The sequence below is a fragment of the Telmatherina bonti genome (genome assembly GCF_933228915.1).
Source record: "Telmatherina bonti genome assembly, chromosome: 20".
Taxonomy (NCBI): domain Eukaryota; kingdom Metazoa; phylum Chordata; class Actinopteri; order Atheriniformes; family Telmatherinidae; genus Telmatherina; species Telmatherina bonti.
The window spans coordinates 20,474,477-20,493,590 of NC_136618.1; the positions used below are offsets into that span (position 1 = coordinate 20,474,477).

The following is a 19,114-nucleotide window of genomic DNA, read 5'->3' on the forward strand; positions in this document are numbered from 1 at the left end:
GCCACCTGCTGTCTAAAAACAGCCTCCGGAACAAATTGAGCCTTTTATCTGAATCATTCAAGCAGCATCATAGTAATGGATCAGGCACTTGTTATTTACATAAAACAACAAATACTAAAGATATTATTAATTAAACAGATACTCTGCACTAAAACATCACACTGAAGTCAAAGCATAATAATAATGATGTGTGTATTTAAAGATTTTTAAAATAAACCTCAGCTCTACATAAGCACCATTTTAGTGCACACTCCTTTAATTGTCTCTCCTGACTCAACTTTTCTCTGTACAAATTCTGAATTATTAAAAGGAGACATATAATCATGCCACATCACCGTTTGATGTGGCATGATTAATATCACTAGTCAAGTTTAATAATGCCTTTTTTTCTGTCACTCTATTTAAAAACTCACAACGCTCAGTCGAAATTAGTGTAATTGATGCACACATGATGTCCTTATGAATTTGTGACACATGTTAAAAACCATTATGCACTAATTTGACTTAAGTGCTGTTATTGAATGTGTGTTGATTTTCAGCTCTTAATTGGATCACTGCGTATTCTTAATTAGAAGCTTCTGTTAACATTTCTCTCATGCACATGCTTTCCTTCTCAAAGCAAATGAATAATATTGAAAGTAGAATCAGTTCAGAGTTTGATTGTATAATTTAGTTTCTGTTTACAGAACAGTCACTTGTCAAAAGTTGCAGAGAGCCTAATGTGCCTCCACTGATACCTGACTGGTTAAATAAACACTATTTCGTGAATTACTACTGCCCTCTGGTGGATATGGGCCAGACTAGGTCTCACCAGGAGAAGCAATGATGCAGATGCGGAAATTGGGGTCTCCAGATGTTTGATTGAATTATTCAGTGCCTCCGCGTGCAGAATTAATTAGTATTAGGAGGGAATGTGTCACTGAGTGACGATTAGCACTAACAAAAATAAAGAATTAAGTAACGTTGCGCTTGGGATGAAGCTGTATAAAAAAATAAAGATAGGCTGCTTATATTGGCACCAGATGGGATTTAATTGGACTCGCAGTAATTAGGACTGAACTGTGTTCCTGCATTAGCCTGTTTGGTGCAATAAAAAGCATTCCGTTTAGAGAAAGTTTGATCCTATACGACCATCTGTTGTTTATCTTTAGCAGAATCAGAAAGAAGAATGTCAGTATTAAATGTGCCATGCAACAGTCTGCCAGCTTCCATCCGTCCAGAAGAAGTCATGGCTGAAACAGACAGCGCACATTGTGTTCCGGCCGTCAGTGCACGGGCGCAGAAAAATCTTTTCACACTTGTAGGAAACGCATGCGCACAGAGGAAACCGACTGGTTTGTGTCAAGTCGAGGCAGGCGGATGTGATCGAGCTGAAAATCACCTGTATTCTGGCATTCATGGTGACACAGTGAGTACACGTTTTTTTTAAAGATTGTTTTAATAATTAATAAAACCATCTTGATAATTAAAAGAAAAAGGGGGGGGGGGGGGGGGGAGTCAGATTTTTATTTGTGTTTGTGGAGAAACAATGCGAGTAAATCAGGATCCAGTAAAGCTGGAGCATCTTTATCTGGATATTCCCGCATCTGTAAATATTAAGATTAATTTTGGATCATTCGTTTGGATTTTAAGGCTTATTAGACTAAAAATCTACTGATGCCAATGCCGTTAACTTGTGAAGATTTATGCTGATCGGATTCTGTTTGCATTGAACAGAAACTGACAGAACATAAATTCACCAGCTTCCGTTCAAATATAATTTCATTATTTCTATAAATGGCTGCTTGCTTTGGGCTGAGTGCTTGTCCACCATGAAGCGTGCGCATCCTCCCGAGGATGCAACTGACGGATGTGATCGCTGCGGTCCAAGAATGACGCCTTGTCGCTGTCATTACTGCTCATCCCTCACAGACGGAGAGGAAAGGATGGGGCGGTGTTGCTCGTGATTTTCTGGTTTTGTTAAACCGGTGGGACATCTGCCGATGGCTTCCTTGGCCGCTTACATTCAACCAAGCTCTCACACATCCCGCTTTCTTTTTTTTCTTTCTGAATGATAAAGATCGATTTGTGAGGTTGCGTTGCAAGTTGACCTCTTACGTCACGATCGTGAAGTAGGCGTGCACATTCCGCAAGAGTCGTCTTTCCTCCCTCTGATACGGTAGTTTCAATAAAGTGTGACATCATATTTTAGACTTTAGCTACTTCATAAATCAGAATTTGTTTATTTCCTCAGGTTATGTCAGATCTTTAATCTCTTCTGTTACCTTCAGCTGTCGTGTTTGCTTGTGATGCACCCTCTTCATGCGGTAATATCTTCCAGTAAAAGCATCCCTCACTGTGGTCCTCTTTGCTTGCAGTCCATGGGCTCAGAGCGGGTGGAGATGCGTAAGAGACAGATGCAGGTTCACCAGGAAGCAGCTGCCAGTGTCCTCCAAGCGCGCCACAGAATGGGAAACACCCCCACCAACGCCTCAAACGCCTGCTGCTTCTGCTGGTGCTGCTGCTGTAGCTGCTCCTGGTAATCTGTTGGATATCCACACAGCAGGCCTGGTGATAAGAAAGTACAAAAAGGGGGAGAAGAGCCCATTCGTTTAAACTATCATTTACAGAAAGTGCATTTAGCTACAAATAAATTAAAAAAAAATTAATTAAAAAAAAGCATCTCCATTCCCAAATAGCAGTTTACAATTATTGGTGATTTTCCACCTCAAAAGGTTGTAGCAACCAACAGTTCACTGCATCTAAATCCCTCTGATGAGTGAACTCATATACTTTTATAGGCTATCTACTCTGGAAATTTGTCCAACTGAAGAGACTTCCAGTTATTTTTGGAAAGGACTCAAAAGAGGATTTTATTTATTTAGAAATTCAGAAACAAAAATAAAGAATATAAGAAATTAATGTTACACTGCTTATGAAAAAATATGTCTGCACACGCAATGTGTATTTGCGGCCTCAAAGCAATGGTTAATAGAGTTAAAGTCGTGAGGAAGGGCTCTAGATAACGTGCGAGTATGTGTCGAGTTGGGAAAAAATGTGTTGAGCTGTAAGAATAGTATCAAACTGCCTTTTGGCAAAGCCTAAAATGATCATATATGGAAAATGTCTGTTCTTGTCAAGCTATAAAACCAGAAAGCTTGCTATACCAGCCCCTGGTGGGCAATAGTGGTATTGCATTTTCAGGCACCTCCCCATTGGCTTTACATTTCAGACCTTGACAACAAGCTGTGGAGATTAATTTTATTTGAATCAAGTGTGATGCAGTAGGGAAACCTCCAATACCAGCAGGACACTGGCTCTCTAGGACCAGATTGAGAGACCCATGTTGTTAAGCTAGTAGAGTAGGATCCCAAACTCTTGTTCTCAAGGCCCATCGTCAGACAGACCTTCAACGTTTACCTGCTTCAAACAACTCGATTCAATGAATGGCTCCAAAGCAGAATTGAACAGAACTGGTTGGATGTCTATTTTCTGTGAATCACACCATGGTGGGCTTTAACGACCAGGGTTACTTGCAAGAACAATAGAATGGTTGTCAGATATTAAATTTGATACTTTTAAAAGCAGCAAACAAATATTTGTTTATTGTGATCATTATAGAGTTCGTGTCTTCTGGGGCATCAGACAGTCAGTCTGCAGCCACTCATTAGCTCACGTGATTCCTGTCATCCAGTAAAAAGAAGGCAAACAACATGTTTTCCTAAAGAGAATAAATCATATTCTAACCTACAGGAATCAACATATTTTGGCTTTCCAGAGATAAATTACGACAAGCTTTAGAGGTTTTCTCAGGTTATATGTTGGAACTATGAAAAGTAAAGTAAAGATAGGTATTGAGCACAAATAACTCAACTCAACTTTATTTATAAAGCCCTTTAAAACAACCAGAGTTGGAACACAGTGATGTACACAATCAGCCTAAATAACAAGACAATAAAACTGTTAAAAGAGAAATCAATAACATAATAAAACAACTGGCTAATTTGCAATTGAGAAAAAATAAAATTAATATATTTTTATAGTCATTGCAGTTAAGTTGCAGATCCACCCCCTTTTTTCCTTTTCTTTTTTGCATTCTCCCGACGATTAATAAACTTAGTCCACACCATCGCCCCTGACACTGACCCTCACTGGACAGAATCCTTAGGGACCTTCACCTGTTTTTAAAAGGATCTGCGGCTGACTTGTGCCTCCTCAGAGGCCAGCTAACCTACAGAGAGCAAAACGTAGTTGCTATAATTCACTCCTCTGGGGATGAATAATAAGTTTTGTCTCATTTACATAAATTTCATTTGATCATTACACGGCTGCAGTGGCCACACTCTCAGAAGGGTTGGCTCATGGTGGAATCTCACCTGAACCAATTAGTTTACAGCCAGCTGCTCCATCAGGTACTGGGAACATTTTATTTATGCACAGGTGAGACCCACAGGATGAAGACAGCAGTTGACACAATTTACAATGTACACAAGCGGTTCTCGAGGGATCAACCTGACTGTTGTAGGTGTTGTCCTTTAAATGTGGATCATGTTTACAATGCCTCTGCATTGTTCAAAATATTATTTACATGTTTGTATACAAGGATGATCTTCTCTTAAGTCAGGTATTATGAGAATAGAAACCAAACAACCTAAAAACAGAAAAGAGGAGGATTAAAATGTTGTATATTTTTATTATGAAAAAATTTTAATCATCTTAATATGATCACATTTATTGGGAATAAAAAAGTTGACATTGAAAGGCTGTTTGTCCCTAATTTCCAGGTCTAAGGCAAATATACAATGATGAAAATTCACTCCAGTTCAGCTAATGTGCAAGGTAAAGCATTTTTTTGTTTGTTTTTTTCCTAGTTTGACTGTTAGGAGTGAAGATGAAACCGTGCAGAGATCTACGTTTGAACACAGGCCAGACGGAACCACGAACTGTGAAGAAAGGTGAAGTGAACCCTCTGAAAAACTTCAGTGAGGCAGAATCTCTGCTATCATAGTGAAAATCAAACAAATATCATTTTGTTTTTCAGCCTAGAGCCCACTCTAGAAGATGCTCGCTCCTGGGGGGTGTCATTTGAAAAGGTGATGAAAAGTGCAGTCGGGCGAAGCTGCTTCAGGCAGTTCCTGAGGACGGAGTTCAGCGAGGAGAACATGATGTTCTGGCTCGCCTGCGAGGAGCTCAAAAAGGAGACAAATAAGACTGTCGTGGAGGAAAAAGTCCGTCAAATATATGAGGACTTCATCTCCATCCTTTCCCCTAAAGAGGTGAGACACCAAAGATGTGCATTTAGTCGAACATAATGGATTTATTATTAATATTATATTACTAGTGTTATTATTACGGATTTGGTCTCCAGTTCCAGACAGCCAGGCCCTGATTTCCTGTGTTTCATGTTAAAACGCATTAAGTTTTGATTTTTTTTTTTTTTTTAAAAATCGTTGCATCCCAGGTTTTAAAAAACTATAATTTTCCTTGAAATAGTCATATGTCCTTTCTTTCTTTCTTTGTTTTTTTTTTTTTTACAAGTTTCCATAATTTCCTACAATCTCAATGAAATGTCTGTGTCCTGCTGTTTCTGTGTCAAAATGCCACAGAAACATTGTACAACACTCCAGCTCACACCTCTGCTCACATCCACCAGTTTGGGGGTTTTAACTCTTTTGACACTAGTACCACAGCTCTGAACTAGTATTCATTATAAATTTGGGCACAAACTATTCCCAGTATGGCTATACACAGTAAATACTACACATGTACCTTATCTGCTCTCAGGCACTTGGTACTGATTCCTCAATTAGGCACAATCATTAAGTTTTTGGGTTTTTTTTATAGAGGAGGCCCACGTTGGGAAAACAGAAATAATGGCAGCTTATGTAATATGTCGAACAGCCGGCCACAACATAATTCAATATTTTTTTTATATATAGGCTCCATAAATCCCAAACATTCCTGTCCTGCCACTCCTTTGTTTTATTTGAGATCTTATAGGCTGACTTTACATATATGTAAAATGTCATTACACATGTGTGAAATATTTACCTGATAAGGTTTTGTAAACTCAGTCTTTGATGTTTTAGTATACGGCGAATCTGAACAGTGCTCCGTGTTGTTGCTGACCTGCATGTTGTCGGTTTTTGAGGTTTTTCATTTCCAATATAATAGGGCTGATTGAGTAAATTGTTTTCCTGATTAAGTATTTCATTGTCCCATTGGTGACTTCCATCAGAAATGAAAGAGATGCTTACCTTATTACAAACATAACTCATGTTAGTAGCACACGAAGGAGTACACACCATGAAATGCAAGTTCAATTTCTTTTGTTTAAAAGGGAACAAAATAATCGAATGAACAAAGATGCAAAAACTAATCTAAGCAGTGGTTACTATGTGAAACAAAGCTGGCTGCCTAGAGTGTGACACCTGCTATAGGCTTTTCTAAGCATTGTTACTCCACCTCGCAGCTGCAGCACATTTAATAATAATTCACACGAGCAAATTTGGCCATGATAGGAAAGCCAAAGGAGAACCAAGATGGCTGACCATCAAAACCTACAACAGCAACAATAATATATCATATACACAGCATTGACCTATCAGCATACCTTTAATAATATCATACATAGAGGTAGAAATTATTACTAATTTATAAGCGGTATCTTATCTTAGTCACATGATAAAAATGAAAGATGCACTTTGAGATGAAGGAGAAACCTGACTAATGCCACAGTCTAATTTCAATATGAACCCAAAGATCACGAAGGATATTTCATGATATGTGCAAAAGACAGTTTGGAGGGAATACCTCAATAAATCACTTAAAGAAACTGGTCAGACTGATTTGCTTAGTGCAAGCAAATTGTAATGTATGATGATGAGATGCCAGAGATTAGAAATAAGGGAGTTGGACATTTTCAGATGCAGTAAAGGCAGAAGCAGAGACATGATCAGACAGTGTGGATGTGGACAGTTGTGTTTTAAGAAGGCTTAATTTCAGTAGCCTACCACATCGCACACTTTTCTAAAACAGTCATAACTTAGCAATTATGACATCACAGCCAAAACATTAATGTATATAGAATCAACTCATTGTTTGATTTAGCTTTTCTAACTTAGGCCTTATCCCAGATCCCCTTTTTTCAAGGATCAAGGAAAAGAAATGTTCTAGCTCTTTGGCTTGGGCATTAAGGGGGTCTAAATGCAAGAAAGGAAAAGATGCTTCACATTACAAAATTAGGAAAACAATTGGGTCGGGTTAAGGGATCAAATTGTGACTGAACCAGTTTTCTTACACATAACGCTACAATATTATAACGGTCTCACACTTTGTGTTGACCATTTCATATTCCATACATGTATTGTGCATGTATGGAACACATCCTCCAATGCATCTCCATCCAGGAACTATACTATTGACAACTATCCACAGCTGTTTCATGGCATGTTTGCAAACAAGCAAATGAGGAATAAATGCATATGAAGGTTTGAGAACAGATTGGTTCTCACTCCCACATCAGTTCTCTTGGAACCACACATTTAATCCCCCAAATTCATAACTATGTACAGCATTTCAACCACAGAGAATTCCATGGTCTGATCTGGGTATTTTCAGATAGTTACATTTCACTCTAACCCATGCTGGCATTGTTATTACAATAAGACTGTACTTCTAGTTGGTTTAGAGGCTCTTAAAAAGCGAAACTGCTTTGTTTTTGGTTATCTTCAATTGATCACGAGCTTGTCTACCCAAACCTTCTAAGAATGCTCTGTAAACCTTTCTCTAAACTGTCATATTTTTTAAGATGGAAAATATTCATTTTGGCTGTATGTGACAAGTTTAATTGAACCTCATTCCCTCATCTCTACATTCCTTTTAGGTCAGTTTGGATTCACGTGTTCGAGAAGTGATAAACCGCAACATGTTGGAGCCGACTTCGCACACGTTTGATGATGCTCAGCAGCAGATCTACACGCTGATGCAGAGAGACTCGTACCCTCGCTTCATAAACTCGAGCGCATACACAGATCTGCTGAAAAGCCTGGAAGAGCCACCTCCTGAGCCATAAGACTGTCCACTGCCAACATTAGCTTTCTGGCGCATGCATTCCACTCAAAGGAGTTTTGTGTTCACGTTGGGAGTCTTGCTATTGAAAGACAGACAGGAAAATGAACACTTCTTAAAAACTGGTCTTTATCCAGGTGCAGTTGCTGTTTATTTACCATGATTAACTTACCAAATCTCACAGAACAAACATTACACTAGAATTTGCATCAGTTATTGTACTTAAAGAAAACATATCTATATTTTTATAAACATAATGATGGAAATATATATATATATATATATATATATATATATATATATATACATATGGGGACACTTTCCCAAACTTTTGACTGGTAGTGTATATACCCTAGCGTTTAACATTGCACTTTTCTACCTTGTTTAATGAGGGAAAGCACGTATCTGTGAGTACTGCATTTGTATTTAGGTATATTGTGGGCCTTAATGCATATCCAGTTCTTGTAGAAACCAGTGACTTTTATTCAGAGGTAATGTAAGAAGAAGGAAAGTGCCTTGGAATAACATCTTCTACAAAAGCACCTTTGGTCGATCATGAACAGAGCGACGACGACTTCATGTTGGTGCTTTTAGCTTTTCTCAAAGGATAAATGTTTTTACAACTTGATGAGCTGATACCCAGAAATCAACCTTGTCTGTATATTTCAATACTGTGATATTAGTGATATATTTAATTTAAACTGAAACAGGGAAGAATACATGACCACTGATATATTTGTGTATTTAAAAAGAAATTTGTGTGAAAATGCTATTTGAATTCTCACAATTTCAATAAAGCACAATCAGATGTTGTTTTTGTTGTCATTTGTCATTAACATCTAAAACCTTCTCAACAATTTCTCAATTAAGCTGCCTAAGTATTGTGCTTGCACTTGGTTTACACTGGGAGTCATTAATAAATACCTAATGCATAAGTGCCAAAAAAATTCATATTATAGTTTTCTTATTAATAATTCAAAAATCTGTCAGCACATACATTAAAGTCCTTTTGTTAACTCCACAAGGCTCCATCTGAGCAGTTTTTGGAAGTTTTTAAACATAAAATCTCGTACAATCTGTTAGATGTTTCATATTTCAATACAACTGTGCATGACGGTACTGATGGTCAATCATGTGTCTGCCAATCCATCAGAGGTTTTGAAATATGGTATCAATGACTTTCTGATAAAATAATCATATAAATTAACTGTTAATTAGTCCCTCATCTGGGACTTTAAAACACTCACAAAAAAAAAAAAAAAAGAAAAAAAAAAAAAAAAAAAGACTGTGTCATCATCTTTGAAAAGGCCCAGAGGTGGCCCCGATGGTCAAGAGGTTATGAACACATCTAAAATTGTATTATTACATTTTCAACAGGAAAAAAAAAAACAAATCTTTCATTTAAAATGCTGGAAGCTTAACAAATTTGGCAGTTTTGCTTAATAAGATCCCTAAATAAATGTCAGCACTTCATATAAGATGAAGTAATGGGGGGAAAAAAAATATTTAAGAGGCCATTTATTGACAAAGTATTAAATCATAAAATATAGCCCTAGTTGTTATAATACATAAGTTTCCTGCGAAGAATGGCTCGTCTCAATGGTGAGTAGCTTTACAATCAACTAATGTTACTCTTCTACTGTAACACTGAGGGTTGTGCGTGGCTCCAGGTCAGGATGCAGCATCGTCTCAGTCATGCCTCTCCAGGGCTGACCACCCCAGCCCTGTCTAAATCTATGGAGTAGCAGCGTGGATTTATTGTCAAGTAAGTCAGTAGTCCTCAGCTCCACCTAGTCTCACTGAAGTTAAGTCCAAAGGACTACGATAGCGCTGAGCAGGTGAGCGGACACTCTTTAGTTCATTCATCACTGATGGCAGGAAGCTGCTTCTCTATGAATCGCTTAACATCCACCATTTCCTACACAGGAGGAAAAAAAGAAACCATAACTCAGACAGCATGATAATTTAAGTTCCACAATGAAATGCGACACCACACTGACCTCCGGACAGGCACTGTGAGGTAGACCCCGATATGACTTGAAACTGATGTTGGCCGGATTGATGAGACTTTTCAGCTTTTCTGATGTCTGGCTGCCAAATATAAAGGGGACTAAGGGGTCAGCATCCCCATGGCACTGCAGGACATGCATGTCCTTGTTTGCACTGTTGGCAGCTGCCTGAGAATAGAAGAGATTAGGATTATTCTTATTATCTGATTATGGCTATGGGATATCCCTGTGGTATAATTCCACTTAAGGCAGAGTTTGCAAAAAAAACCCAAGATGTTTCAAGAATCAAATGTGCATTTTTAAAAGCTAAAAGACATTATTATTTATACTGGCAAAAAAAAAACAACAAAAAAAAAAACACCAAATTTAACTCTAAAGCAACAATTCATCTAAATTTAATGCAAAAACTTTGGAACACCCATGAAAGTGTGATTATGTAAATCTAAAACATGCAGGTAAGAATAGTCTGGTTTTTTGTTTGTTTATTTCTCTCTGTCTTTTAACCTGAGGGAAGGATTTGCGGAGGGGAAGCCAGCAGCTTAGAGCGACCACGCCGGCGAGCTTCTGCTGAGTCGTCAGAGCAGTGTAAAGAGACAATGCTCCCCCCTGGAAACACAAACCAACAAACGAGTCCTTCGAACATCAGATCCATACTTTTCATTTACACATGAGAACAGACATTAACTGATTATGCTTGCGGGCATGAGTTAAGTTAAACTTACAACCCTTCATAAATCCCCGGCTAGCATGGGAAATTCTAAGTCATGTGCTTTACTTTAAATATTTTAGGAGCACTCTCACTTGTACATATCTTTTCTTTAACCACCTACAACAGAATAATTCTTTTTGGTCTTTAACAATAGCTGAAAGCATGTGCCAAAATGTCGTTGATAGAAATCCCAGGAGTATGGACTTCATAAACTGTTCATATTCAATTTGCATTATCTATAATTATAATTCTTCCCTATAAACCATCAGTTCCATTAACCTGTCAACATGGTATTAGTGACCTCAGTGTCCTGTTTCTTGTGTAAAATGATATGTGCAATAAATGCGTTTGTAGAATCATTGCAACAATTATTTTTTCAGATGTCAAATATGTGTTATGAATCACAGAATTGTGAATAGCAGAAAATGCAGTGTCTCATCTGACTTACCTGTGAAAACCCACCCAGGACAATTCTGTGTGACGGTATCCCATTCTTCACTTCTTGATCTATCAAAGCTTTAACTGCAGAGTGGAATAAAAGCAAAGTATTCTCCTGTCAACTTAAAGTGAGATAAAATATGAGTCTAAAGCTTTAAAACAATTTTAAAAACTTGCTATTCTCTGATGCTCTCTTGATACCAGCCTCGTCTTCGTCTGCATCTGGGCTCAAACCATATATGTCAAACCTGGAAATGAATGAATGAAACAACAGATCAGAAAGTGGAAAGCCCTCACTGTACTGAAAAATGGACACAAACTGTAACTCTTACCAAGAAGGCATGGACATTCTCATGTTTATAGAAACAGGCATGGTGGGACTGAAAGGACAAGAGACAACAGATTCAGACACTTATCCAGCATGCAATCCAGTTTGATATGGAAATTAAAACATACATGGCTATGAAAGGAATTGGAATATGCTCTTGTATATTTTCTAAACCTTTCTCAGAATTTCCTTTCCAAAAGTAACAGATGTAAATACTTACGCATGTGGACAGATGTATTTCACATGCGGAAGCCTAATGCCTGCAAAAGCTTCTGCCCAGCCGTGCCTATTAAAATGGATACACACACACACACACACAAAGAATAAATACAATAAGGTAGTCTTAGACTGAGACAAATATTAACCATTTTGCACAGGGAAGAAACAAAGCTTTTTTTTCCACATACCCAGTGTCCCCAAGCCCATGCAGGAAAATGACCTATAAAGATCAATAACATCAATTTGCGGGTAGAGAATGGCAGCTGTCAAAATGTATTAGCTGTCATCGTTTATCTTTATTAAGTCAACAGTTTTGTTTGGACACAAATAAAACTGGACGTCGCAACACAAAATTGATCACTCACCGCCGCAGTGGCTTTCCGGGCAGCAGGCACAATGGCAGGTAAAGGCGCTGACATGTTATTGCCGCACATACAGCGCTGAGGCAGCTGATATGCAGGGGCGAAGTTAGCACCTCTCAGCTAATATCGATGTCACTCCTCTTGTCAATCTGTTTCCAGACTGGAGTTAAGGTTACCTAATGCAAAGCAACTAAAGGCCAATATATCCACTGGCGATGGACGGTAGAGTACCGTTGCCTCCTATTGCCGCTTGCGCTCGTAAATTGTTTTTATGAAAGTTGAATTATATGAAAATAACACGCGACACCGACTCACAGCTGCTACTAGCGCGCTACTCGCCAGCTGTAGTGACGGGCTGTGAAGCCCCGCCCCCTGATCAACATGATTGGGTTTTGTAAGCACCGCCCTCACAGATGCAAGTAACCCATTGGTTGTATGTTAAACCTCAATCTAGCCTGCTTTGATAATAGGGTAGATCTTCGACAGAAGCAGGAAAACAAAGTATTGTTTTCAAGAACATCAACTAGAACTTGTAATAATATGTATTTATATATTTAGCAGTTTACTGCACCTTCCTCTGTAACTCTGGGATGAGATACAATACATACGGATAAATCTGAAGTTCCTGTGTTGTGACCTTTGACTCAGATTTTAAAATCTGAATGAGATGAAACCGCTTTACCAACACAAGCAAGTCCAAGTACCCAAAGTTTATTTATGTACTACATGAGTTCTTAAAACCATGAAAAATTATATTAAAAATAAAAGTGCATGTTTAGTGTTCTTATTGTTGTATTTACTCTTTTATTTTTGTACATAATACTTTTAAGGTCGTTAAAAAGATAACACAAAATATATTTTTATTTGTTATGTTTGATAATGTTTCAATGTTTGTTGCTCGTTTTACTGTGATACTTTAAGACGGAAACGTCGTGAAGCGGAAGGGACGTACTTCCGCTACCTTCACATCACGTGACCACTGTGTCCTTGGTTTGCTAATATTGACATGTGAACAGCAGAAACATGTCTTTCTCTAAAAAATCCGGTGGTAAAGCACTGGAATTGCTACATGACTTGCCGCGAATAACATTAGCAAACTTGCGGCCTGAACCAGGAGCCAAGAAGCTGGTAAATTCTTCAACCTAATCCTGTAAAAGCACGTTTGAGAAGCATAGTGTAGCTAACACGGACAGGTAGCAAATACTAGCCAGTGAAGCTAAAGTAGCTAGTGAAGTCTACTCTACATGTTTTACCTTCTGGACAAAAAGAGATGTTAATGTGGCTTTGTTGCAGGGCAAACGGCGGGGTCGAGGACAGCATGGTGGAAACAGGAGCGGCCGAGGTCATAAAGGAGAGCGACAGAGAGGAAACCGACCTCGTCTGGGGTTTGAAGGGGGCCAGACTCCTTTCTATTTGGCTATCCCGAAATATGGCTTCAACGAAGGGCACAGGTACAGATTACAAATTAATGTTGATGCATGTGCAAATGCTGAGATTTAAATGTCTTTCACAGCTTTTTCTCAAACTTAAAGGTAAAGTAATGCGTTTAATAGTCGGGCGTTCCCATAAACCATATAAGCCATGAAATATCTGTAATTACTGCTGTTTCAGAGCTGACTATTTCGGGCCATTTCAAGGCTGCAGTGCTGCAGATTTTCAGGGTATTTTTGCTTCAACGCACTTTGTTCGAATTAAGATCCAACAGCCAATGAAGTTGTGAATAATGACTCATTAACTTGAGTCAAGTGTGTTGGAGCAGATAAACACTACAAACCTACAGGATTGTGACTATTGTCTGACACAGTTGAGTAGTCCTGGACTTGACTGTTTCTGCATACTTACCAACCATGTTTTTTTCAGAGTTGGCCATTGTGTTTAAATAACCAATGTAGATTATAACATAATAGTTTGTGCTGTGCTTCCTCAGTCGGCGTCCTCAATACCAGCCTCTGACTCTGAGAAGACTCCAGTACTTGATTGATCTGGGGCGAGTCGATCCAACCCAACCTGTAGACTTGACCCAGCTTGTAAACGCTAGAGGAGTAACGATCCAGCCCCTGAAGAGGGACTATGGAGTCCAGCTTGTTGATGAGGTAATTGCTACCTTATATTTTACTCATTATACAAGGTGGGGAGGAAATTCAAATCTCTAAATAACATTGTCTTCTATTTTCACAAAATAAGGTAAAACATTACTTTCTAAGATACTTGTTTTTTTGCATTAAATTGATTTTTTACTAGATATATTAACTAAAATATATGTGTACAGTTTGTCTATTTTAATGTGCAGTGATGGCATAGCTAAATGCAGATGAGCACATGAACATGCATGTAAGACATATAAACGTAACCAAATAAAGTAAAGTGAGCTTCTCAAAGAGACAAGAACTCTCGGTGGCAATGTTTATAGCTAAATTGATCCTATAATATTTTCATTTTACATTTTAGTTGTTAATAGTCACTTATTTCTATTCCATGTTTTATGGAATAAAAAACACAGAAAGCAGAGCTGCATGTTATCGGCTTTGCTATACATTAATACTCAGGGAAAAAAAATAGTAAAAACATATAAACGATCTAAAGTCTGAAAAGTCAAATTGTAACAGAGCCAAGATTGCACGTTTCAGTTGAAGGATAATTATTTGGGCTCCTGAAGCAATTTCCACCAGCAGATGGCACCAAATCACAGTGTTGTTGCTCATTGACACATACACATGGTGATGTTGACCCCTGTCCTCTCCCAGACCTGACAGAAGGCCATGTGTTTGTTCCTTCAGGGTGCTGATATTTTTGCTGCAAAAATCAACATTGAGGTTCAGAGAGCATCTGAAGGAGCCATAGCTGCTATTGAACGGAACGGAGGCATCATCACGACCAGTTTCTACGATCCCATAAGTCTCGGTAACTAAGTATTGATCGCTCTTGTCATATGTTAAGTTACTGGTTTCTGGAGAAAAAAACTTCTAAAAATGCTTTATTTTTGGCAGGGATTCTCATCAAACCGGTGCCGTTCTTCATGCGTGGGCAACCAATCCCAAAGCGAATGCTGCCCGGGGAAAATATGGTGCCATACTACACTTGTGCTGAAAACCGGGGTTACTTAGCAGATCCGGATGAGGTCCAGCAGGCCCGGCTGGCCCTGGCGCAGAAGTATGGTTATGTGTTGCCAGACATTTCAAAAGATGAACTGTATCACATGCTGGCCACCAGGAAGGATGTCCGACAGATCTTTTTTGGCCTTTCTCCAGGCTGGGTCGTCAACATGCCGGAGAAGAAGATTCTGAAACCAACCGATGAGAAACTTTTGAAATATTACAATTCGTAGATCAGAAAAACCCTGAGCTTTGCTTTGAGAAAGTGTTATTTTATAGGATGTCTGTATTACAATTAAACCCAGTCTTGAAAATGTTTAAATTCTGTTTTGTTACTCTTCAGCTTCATAAATTGTTTTTAAATTGTTTAATGCCATGTTCGGGATTTGAACAAGTGATGTCGGTCAGCATCATGCCTGAGCGTAACTGGCCCGTGCAGCATGATGGAAGAAACGTGAACTGTAACAGGTGAGGGGGAAATAAGGAAAATAAGATAACTCAAAGAATGAAAACAGGAAACAGATGCCTGGCGATGTGTGTTACTTGTGAAATGAGTTGCATAGGCCCTAGAAGGGGAGTTTGAAATTAGTCATAGGCAGCTGTATCCTGGTATGGATGTTCAGAAGACCCCCCACCACCACCAACAACCCCACTGCCACCACACATCCACACAGCATTGGGATACAAAAAGCTGAACTTATTCCTTTTTATCCTGAAAGCTAAATAAACTTGTATACATAAACTATTAAATAGTTGCAACATCTTAGCTTTAAAAGAAATACTGCTTTGTGAAATCCTATAAATTTTAAACCTAATTTATGCATTGGTGGGAAGAGCTCCATCACTTTGAGATTTTTTACCAACAATCCAGAATTAAGTATAAAACTTGTTCTGCTGAAGCAGCAGCTGGGTAAAGAAGTTAGGACTCATGCACAAACAAGACGTGGCCTGCAGCATATCGTCAACCTGAGAGCAAAGCAGGATGGTCTTTGCCAGAACAATTGGCTCCATTCTAAAATGAAGGACAGAAAAAATAACCCCCTAAGCCAGCAACAGGTGCATATCCCATTAGTTTTTATCCAATTCCTGAGGAAGAGGAAAAGTCGTCTGTTCAAACGGACCAGCAGTCCCCTATCGTTTTAGAAAAGAGCTTCCTGACCTCTGGTTTGATAAAAGTAGATGAAAAATGTGGGCTTGCCGGATCAATTTCTTTACATAAACAGAAATGAATGAAAGGTGATCACATATTGGATATTTGCAGGGAAACTTAAACCATCAAAGAGGATGGTAAAACCAGTTACCCCGGTAGCAAATAAGATTAATACACAAAGTCTCAATAATTTCCAATTTCTCTCAACAAAATTACAAAATGAACTTAAAACAAAAAATAAATAAATCCCATAAAACTAACATTGAAATTAAACAGAACAAATCAAAATTTAAATCTTAAAAAGCTAAATTGCAGCAAGTATCATTTCCACTGAAGCATCAATTTCATCAAATGCAGTCCACCTCGGGGCTAAGATTAAGAGTAAAACAGAAATGAAATTGCTTTATACCAGCAGCCCATTCTGCTGCCTTAATTTATATTTCCACCAAGTGAATCATTCCTTCCTGAAAAAAACAGGATGTGAAAATACTGGAACAAGAGGAATGTTCTCCTATTACTTCCATGTAGAATCACTGTTGATTAATCAGATTGTTTTGTTTATCAAAACAACTGATTACTTAGCACCACATAATACCACATCATACTATACTACCTACATAATACTTGCATACATATATAATATTTATTCTGCTTCTTTACGAGCTGGTATTCTATTGAAACCTGACCCTCTACAAAATCTGACCAACTGTATTTGTATTTTATTATAAAGACTTGTTTCAATATTGGAACCCATTAATAGATGTGATTAATAGTTGGTTACATATATATGTACAGATGGACTGACAATTGGAAGTTAGTTGAGTTTAGAAGTTGATTCTGCAGTATGAAAATGAAAACTTCATGTGTAGTTCTAATTCAGACACTGCATACAAAAGACAGCCTCAGCAAATACAATATGCTGTCTAAACAATGTGATCCTCACTCTACAGTTATAGTTTAACCGCCAAATCCTGAATAAATTTGAGTTATGAGTTGGGTAGTCACAGCTGAATTTTATAGCAAATTTATGGTTAACTCAGATAATTGCCTTGCTTCTAATTTAACAAGTAATGGCTAGATAATTCCTCGTTGTATGTGTGGTCTCCGTTACTTTCATGTTTATTTTTTGAAGTCAAAATGGCACATTCACTATAAATAACTTGGTATTTTACGCAGATATTGTCTGAAAAGACGCTGCCACAGAATCTGATAGTATGAAAACACTTTATCAAAGGAAGCACATGTTTGTGCGTGCCCAAGAGCACGAGCATTGTGTGTTTATAAATTCCCCTTTTCCCTGCTGCATCGGCAATTTTCAAGAATAAAAAGAAAAAGAAGTTCTGTTTGATCAAGTCAGATTTTTCATTCGTTGACAAAAAATGTCTATAGTTTTGCGTGAATTTCTTACAGTCTTTCTAAATGTCAAAATGAGTTCCCTTGTGTGCCAAAGGTTTCACTTTGATGACTTTGCTTGTGGTTCCCTGAGCATTTTTCCTGAATCTCAAGTATCCAATAAGCTTTACAAGTTGTGGATACATACACAGCCGGCCCTGCCAGGAAAACCAACCCAGATCCTTACAGCATAATACTTTAAATAAATCACGCCACAGGAAAGAAACAGCACAATCATTGTTTATGGCAGAACTACAGCGCTTATCTTCAAAGCAGCAGATCCTTTTGAATTTGTATCAGGTCTCAGACGAGCAGCATGGAGAAAAGGAGTGACCGAGGCGCAAACATCAACCCTTTGAATGTGTGGCTGCTAAGGGGTTTGCATGAAAAAAAAAAAAAAAAAAGAATCTATCAATTGGCTTTTTACTTGAAAAGATTTGTCAGCCTGTTTCAGGCCAGCATTTTGCAGTCTGTGCTCCAAATAATCTAATGTCTGAGTCTAACCAGTTCACACTTTTTAATTAAACATCCAGACTTTTCTACAGAAGCTGAGCAGGACTGCTGCCTTGAACGAGCCGTTTAAGACAGACATAGATACCAGTGTCTCACAAGTCTCAGTCAAGTTCCAGTTAATAATAATTAGAGCTAATTACTGCTAAATGCAAGCCTGTTTCTCTTCTGTCTGCAGAGGAGAGACATGTGGCAGAGGGTTGAGATCATGCTCTGGCTCTCTGAAACTAAGGACAGCACAGATCTTATACACAGCCTGTTGTGGCAGAGGGACATGCAAGCCTCAGCTGTGTGGGCAATAAAACACTTTTGAGGAACTCTTCAGTTCTGCAGATAAGAGTCTTATCAGTACAGAATACAATTCCTAATTTGCAAAGAATAGTGGTGCTTTTGCAGCATGAGAGGAGTTCTGCCTCATTAGCCAGTCTCAGTCTGAGGAGGCCTGCATAGTAGACAAATGAAATAAAGTTAAAAAGCAGTCTGATTAGAGTACAAGAAGAGAAGGAGCTAGACCGATGATTGATGACTGTATGTTTACGAGAATATTCAGAGCTGCCTTCCTGAAAAACCTGTGAAGTCGTGGCAGATAATAACTTACATTAGCATTTTTTCTATGTATAAATAAAGCTAATGAATATGTTTAACATTAATTCATGTGCTTAATACTTTAGATCGTTCTGTTCATTTTCGGTATGGAACATGAAAACATCTGTAAGTATGTATTCTATGTGTGGAGAAACTATTAAATTAACTTGTTTAGAAATTGAAAACTGCAAATGTGTGGCATGTCTTCACAATAAATGCCTGAAATGATTTTAAACAATCACAGCTATTGAGAGTGACTTTTTGTTTATAG

The 19,114-nt window shown here is 38.2% G+C and overlaps 3 protein-coding genes across 3 annotated transcripts; 2 read left to right on the forward strand and 1 right to left on the reverse strand.

Moving 5' to 3' along the window:
- Positions 1 to 1,313: 1,313 nt before the first annotated feature.
- LOC306770516 (regulator of G-protein signaling 20-like) lies at positions 1,314 to 8,053 on the forward strand (the record flags this gene model as incomplete). The annotated part of the gene is made up of 5 exons (XM_079259377.1): positions 1,314 to 1,408; positions 2,358 to 2,518; positions 4,851 to 4,934; positions 5,021 to 5,255; positions 7,865 to 8,053. Exons 2-5 carry the CDS (start codon positions 2,361 to 2,363, stop codon positions 8,051 to 8,053), a joined length of 666 nt encoding a protein of 221 aa, XP_079115503.1. The 5' UTR covers positions 1,314 to 1,408; positions 2,358 to 2,360.
- A 1,286-nt stretch (positions 8,054 to 9,339) lies between these two features.
- LOC306770660 (acyl-protein thioesterase 1-like) lies at positions 9,340 to 12,443 on the reverse strand. Its single transcript, XM_079259553.1, has 9 exons — positions 12,118 to 12,443; positions 11,941 to 11,972; positions 11,754 to 11,819; positions 11,538 to 11,585; positions 11,383 to 11,453; positions 11,216 to 11,289; positions 10,563 to 10,664; positions 10,050 to 10,226; positions 9,340 to 9,967 (listed from the first exon to the last, which is right to left on the reverse strand). Exons 1-9 carry the CDS (start codon positions 12,184 to 12,186, stop codon positions 9,908 to 9,910), a joined length of 699 nt encoding a protein of 232 aa, XP_079115679.1. The 5' UTR covers positions 12,187 to 12,443; the 3' UTR covers positions 9,340 to 9,907.
- Positions 12,444 to 13,098: 655 nt separating this feature from the next.
- mrpl15 (mitochondrial ribosomal protein L15) lies at positions 13,099 to 15,542 on the forward strand. The gene is made up of 5 exons (XM_079259565.1): positions 13,099 to 13,242; positions 13,408 to 13,565; positions 14,042 to 14,207; positions 14,892 to 15,015; positions 15,102 to 15,542. Exons 1-5 carry the CDS (start codon positions 13,138 to 13,140, stop codon positions 15,437 to 15,439), a joined length of 891 nt encoding a protein of 296 aa, XP_079115691.1. The 5' UTR covers positions 13,099 to 13,137; the 3' UTR covers positions 15,440 to 15,542.
- Positions 15,543 to 19,114: the final 3,572 nt, after the last annotated feature.

Bases quoted from the DNA above. Each gene is read 5' to 3' on its own strand.
- LOC306770660 (XM_079259553.1), bottom strand. From the start codon at position 12,186: ATGTGCGGCAATAACATGTCAGCGCCTTTACCTGCCATTGTGCCTGCT. The intron at 11,290-11,382 runs GCAAGTTTTTAA...TCCACTCTGCAG, and splicing joins CAAGAGAGCATCAGAGAATA to TTAAAGCTTTGATAGATCAA. The intron at 10,227-10,562 runs GTTAAAAGACAG...TTCTATTCTCAG, and splicing joins TCCGCAAATCCTTCCCTCAG to GCAGCTGCCAACAGTGCAAA.
- mrpl15 (XM_079259565.1), top strand. From the start codon at position 13,138: ATGTCTTTCTCTAAAAAATCCGGTGGTAAAGCACTGGAATTGCTACAT. The intron at 13,243-13,407 runs GTAAATTCTTCA...GCTTTGTTGCAG, and splicing joins AACCAGGAGCCAAGAAGCTG to GGCAAACGGCGGGGTCGAGG. The intron at 15,016-15,101 runs GTAACTAAGTAT...TATTTTTGGCAG, and splicing joins CTACGATCCCATAAGTCTCG to GGATTCTCATCAAACCGGTG.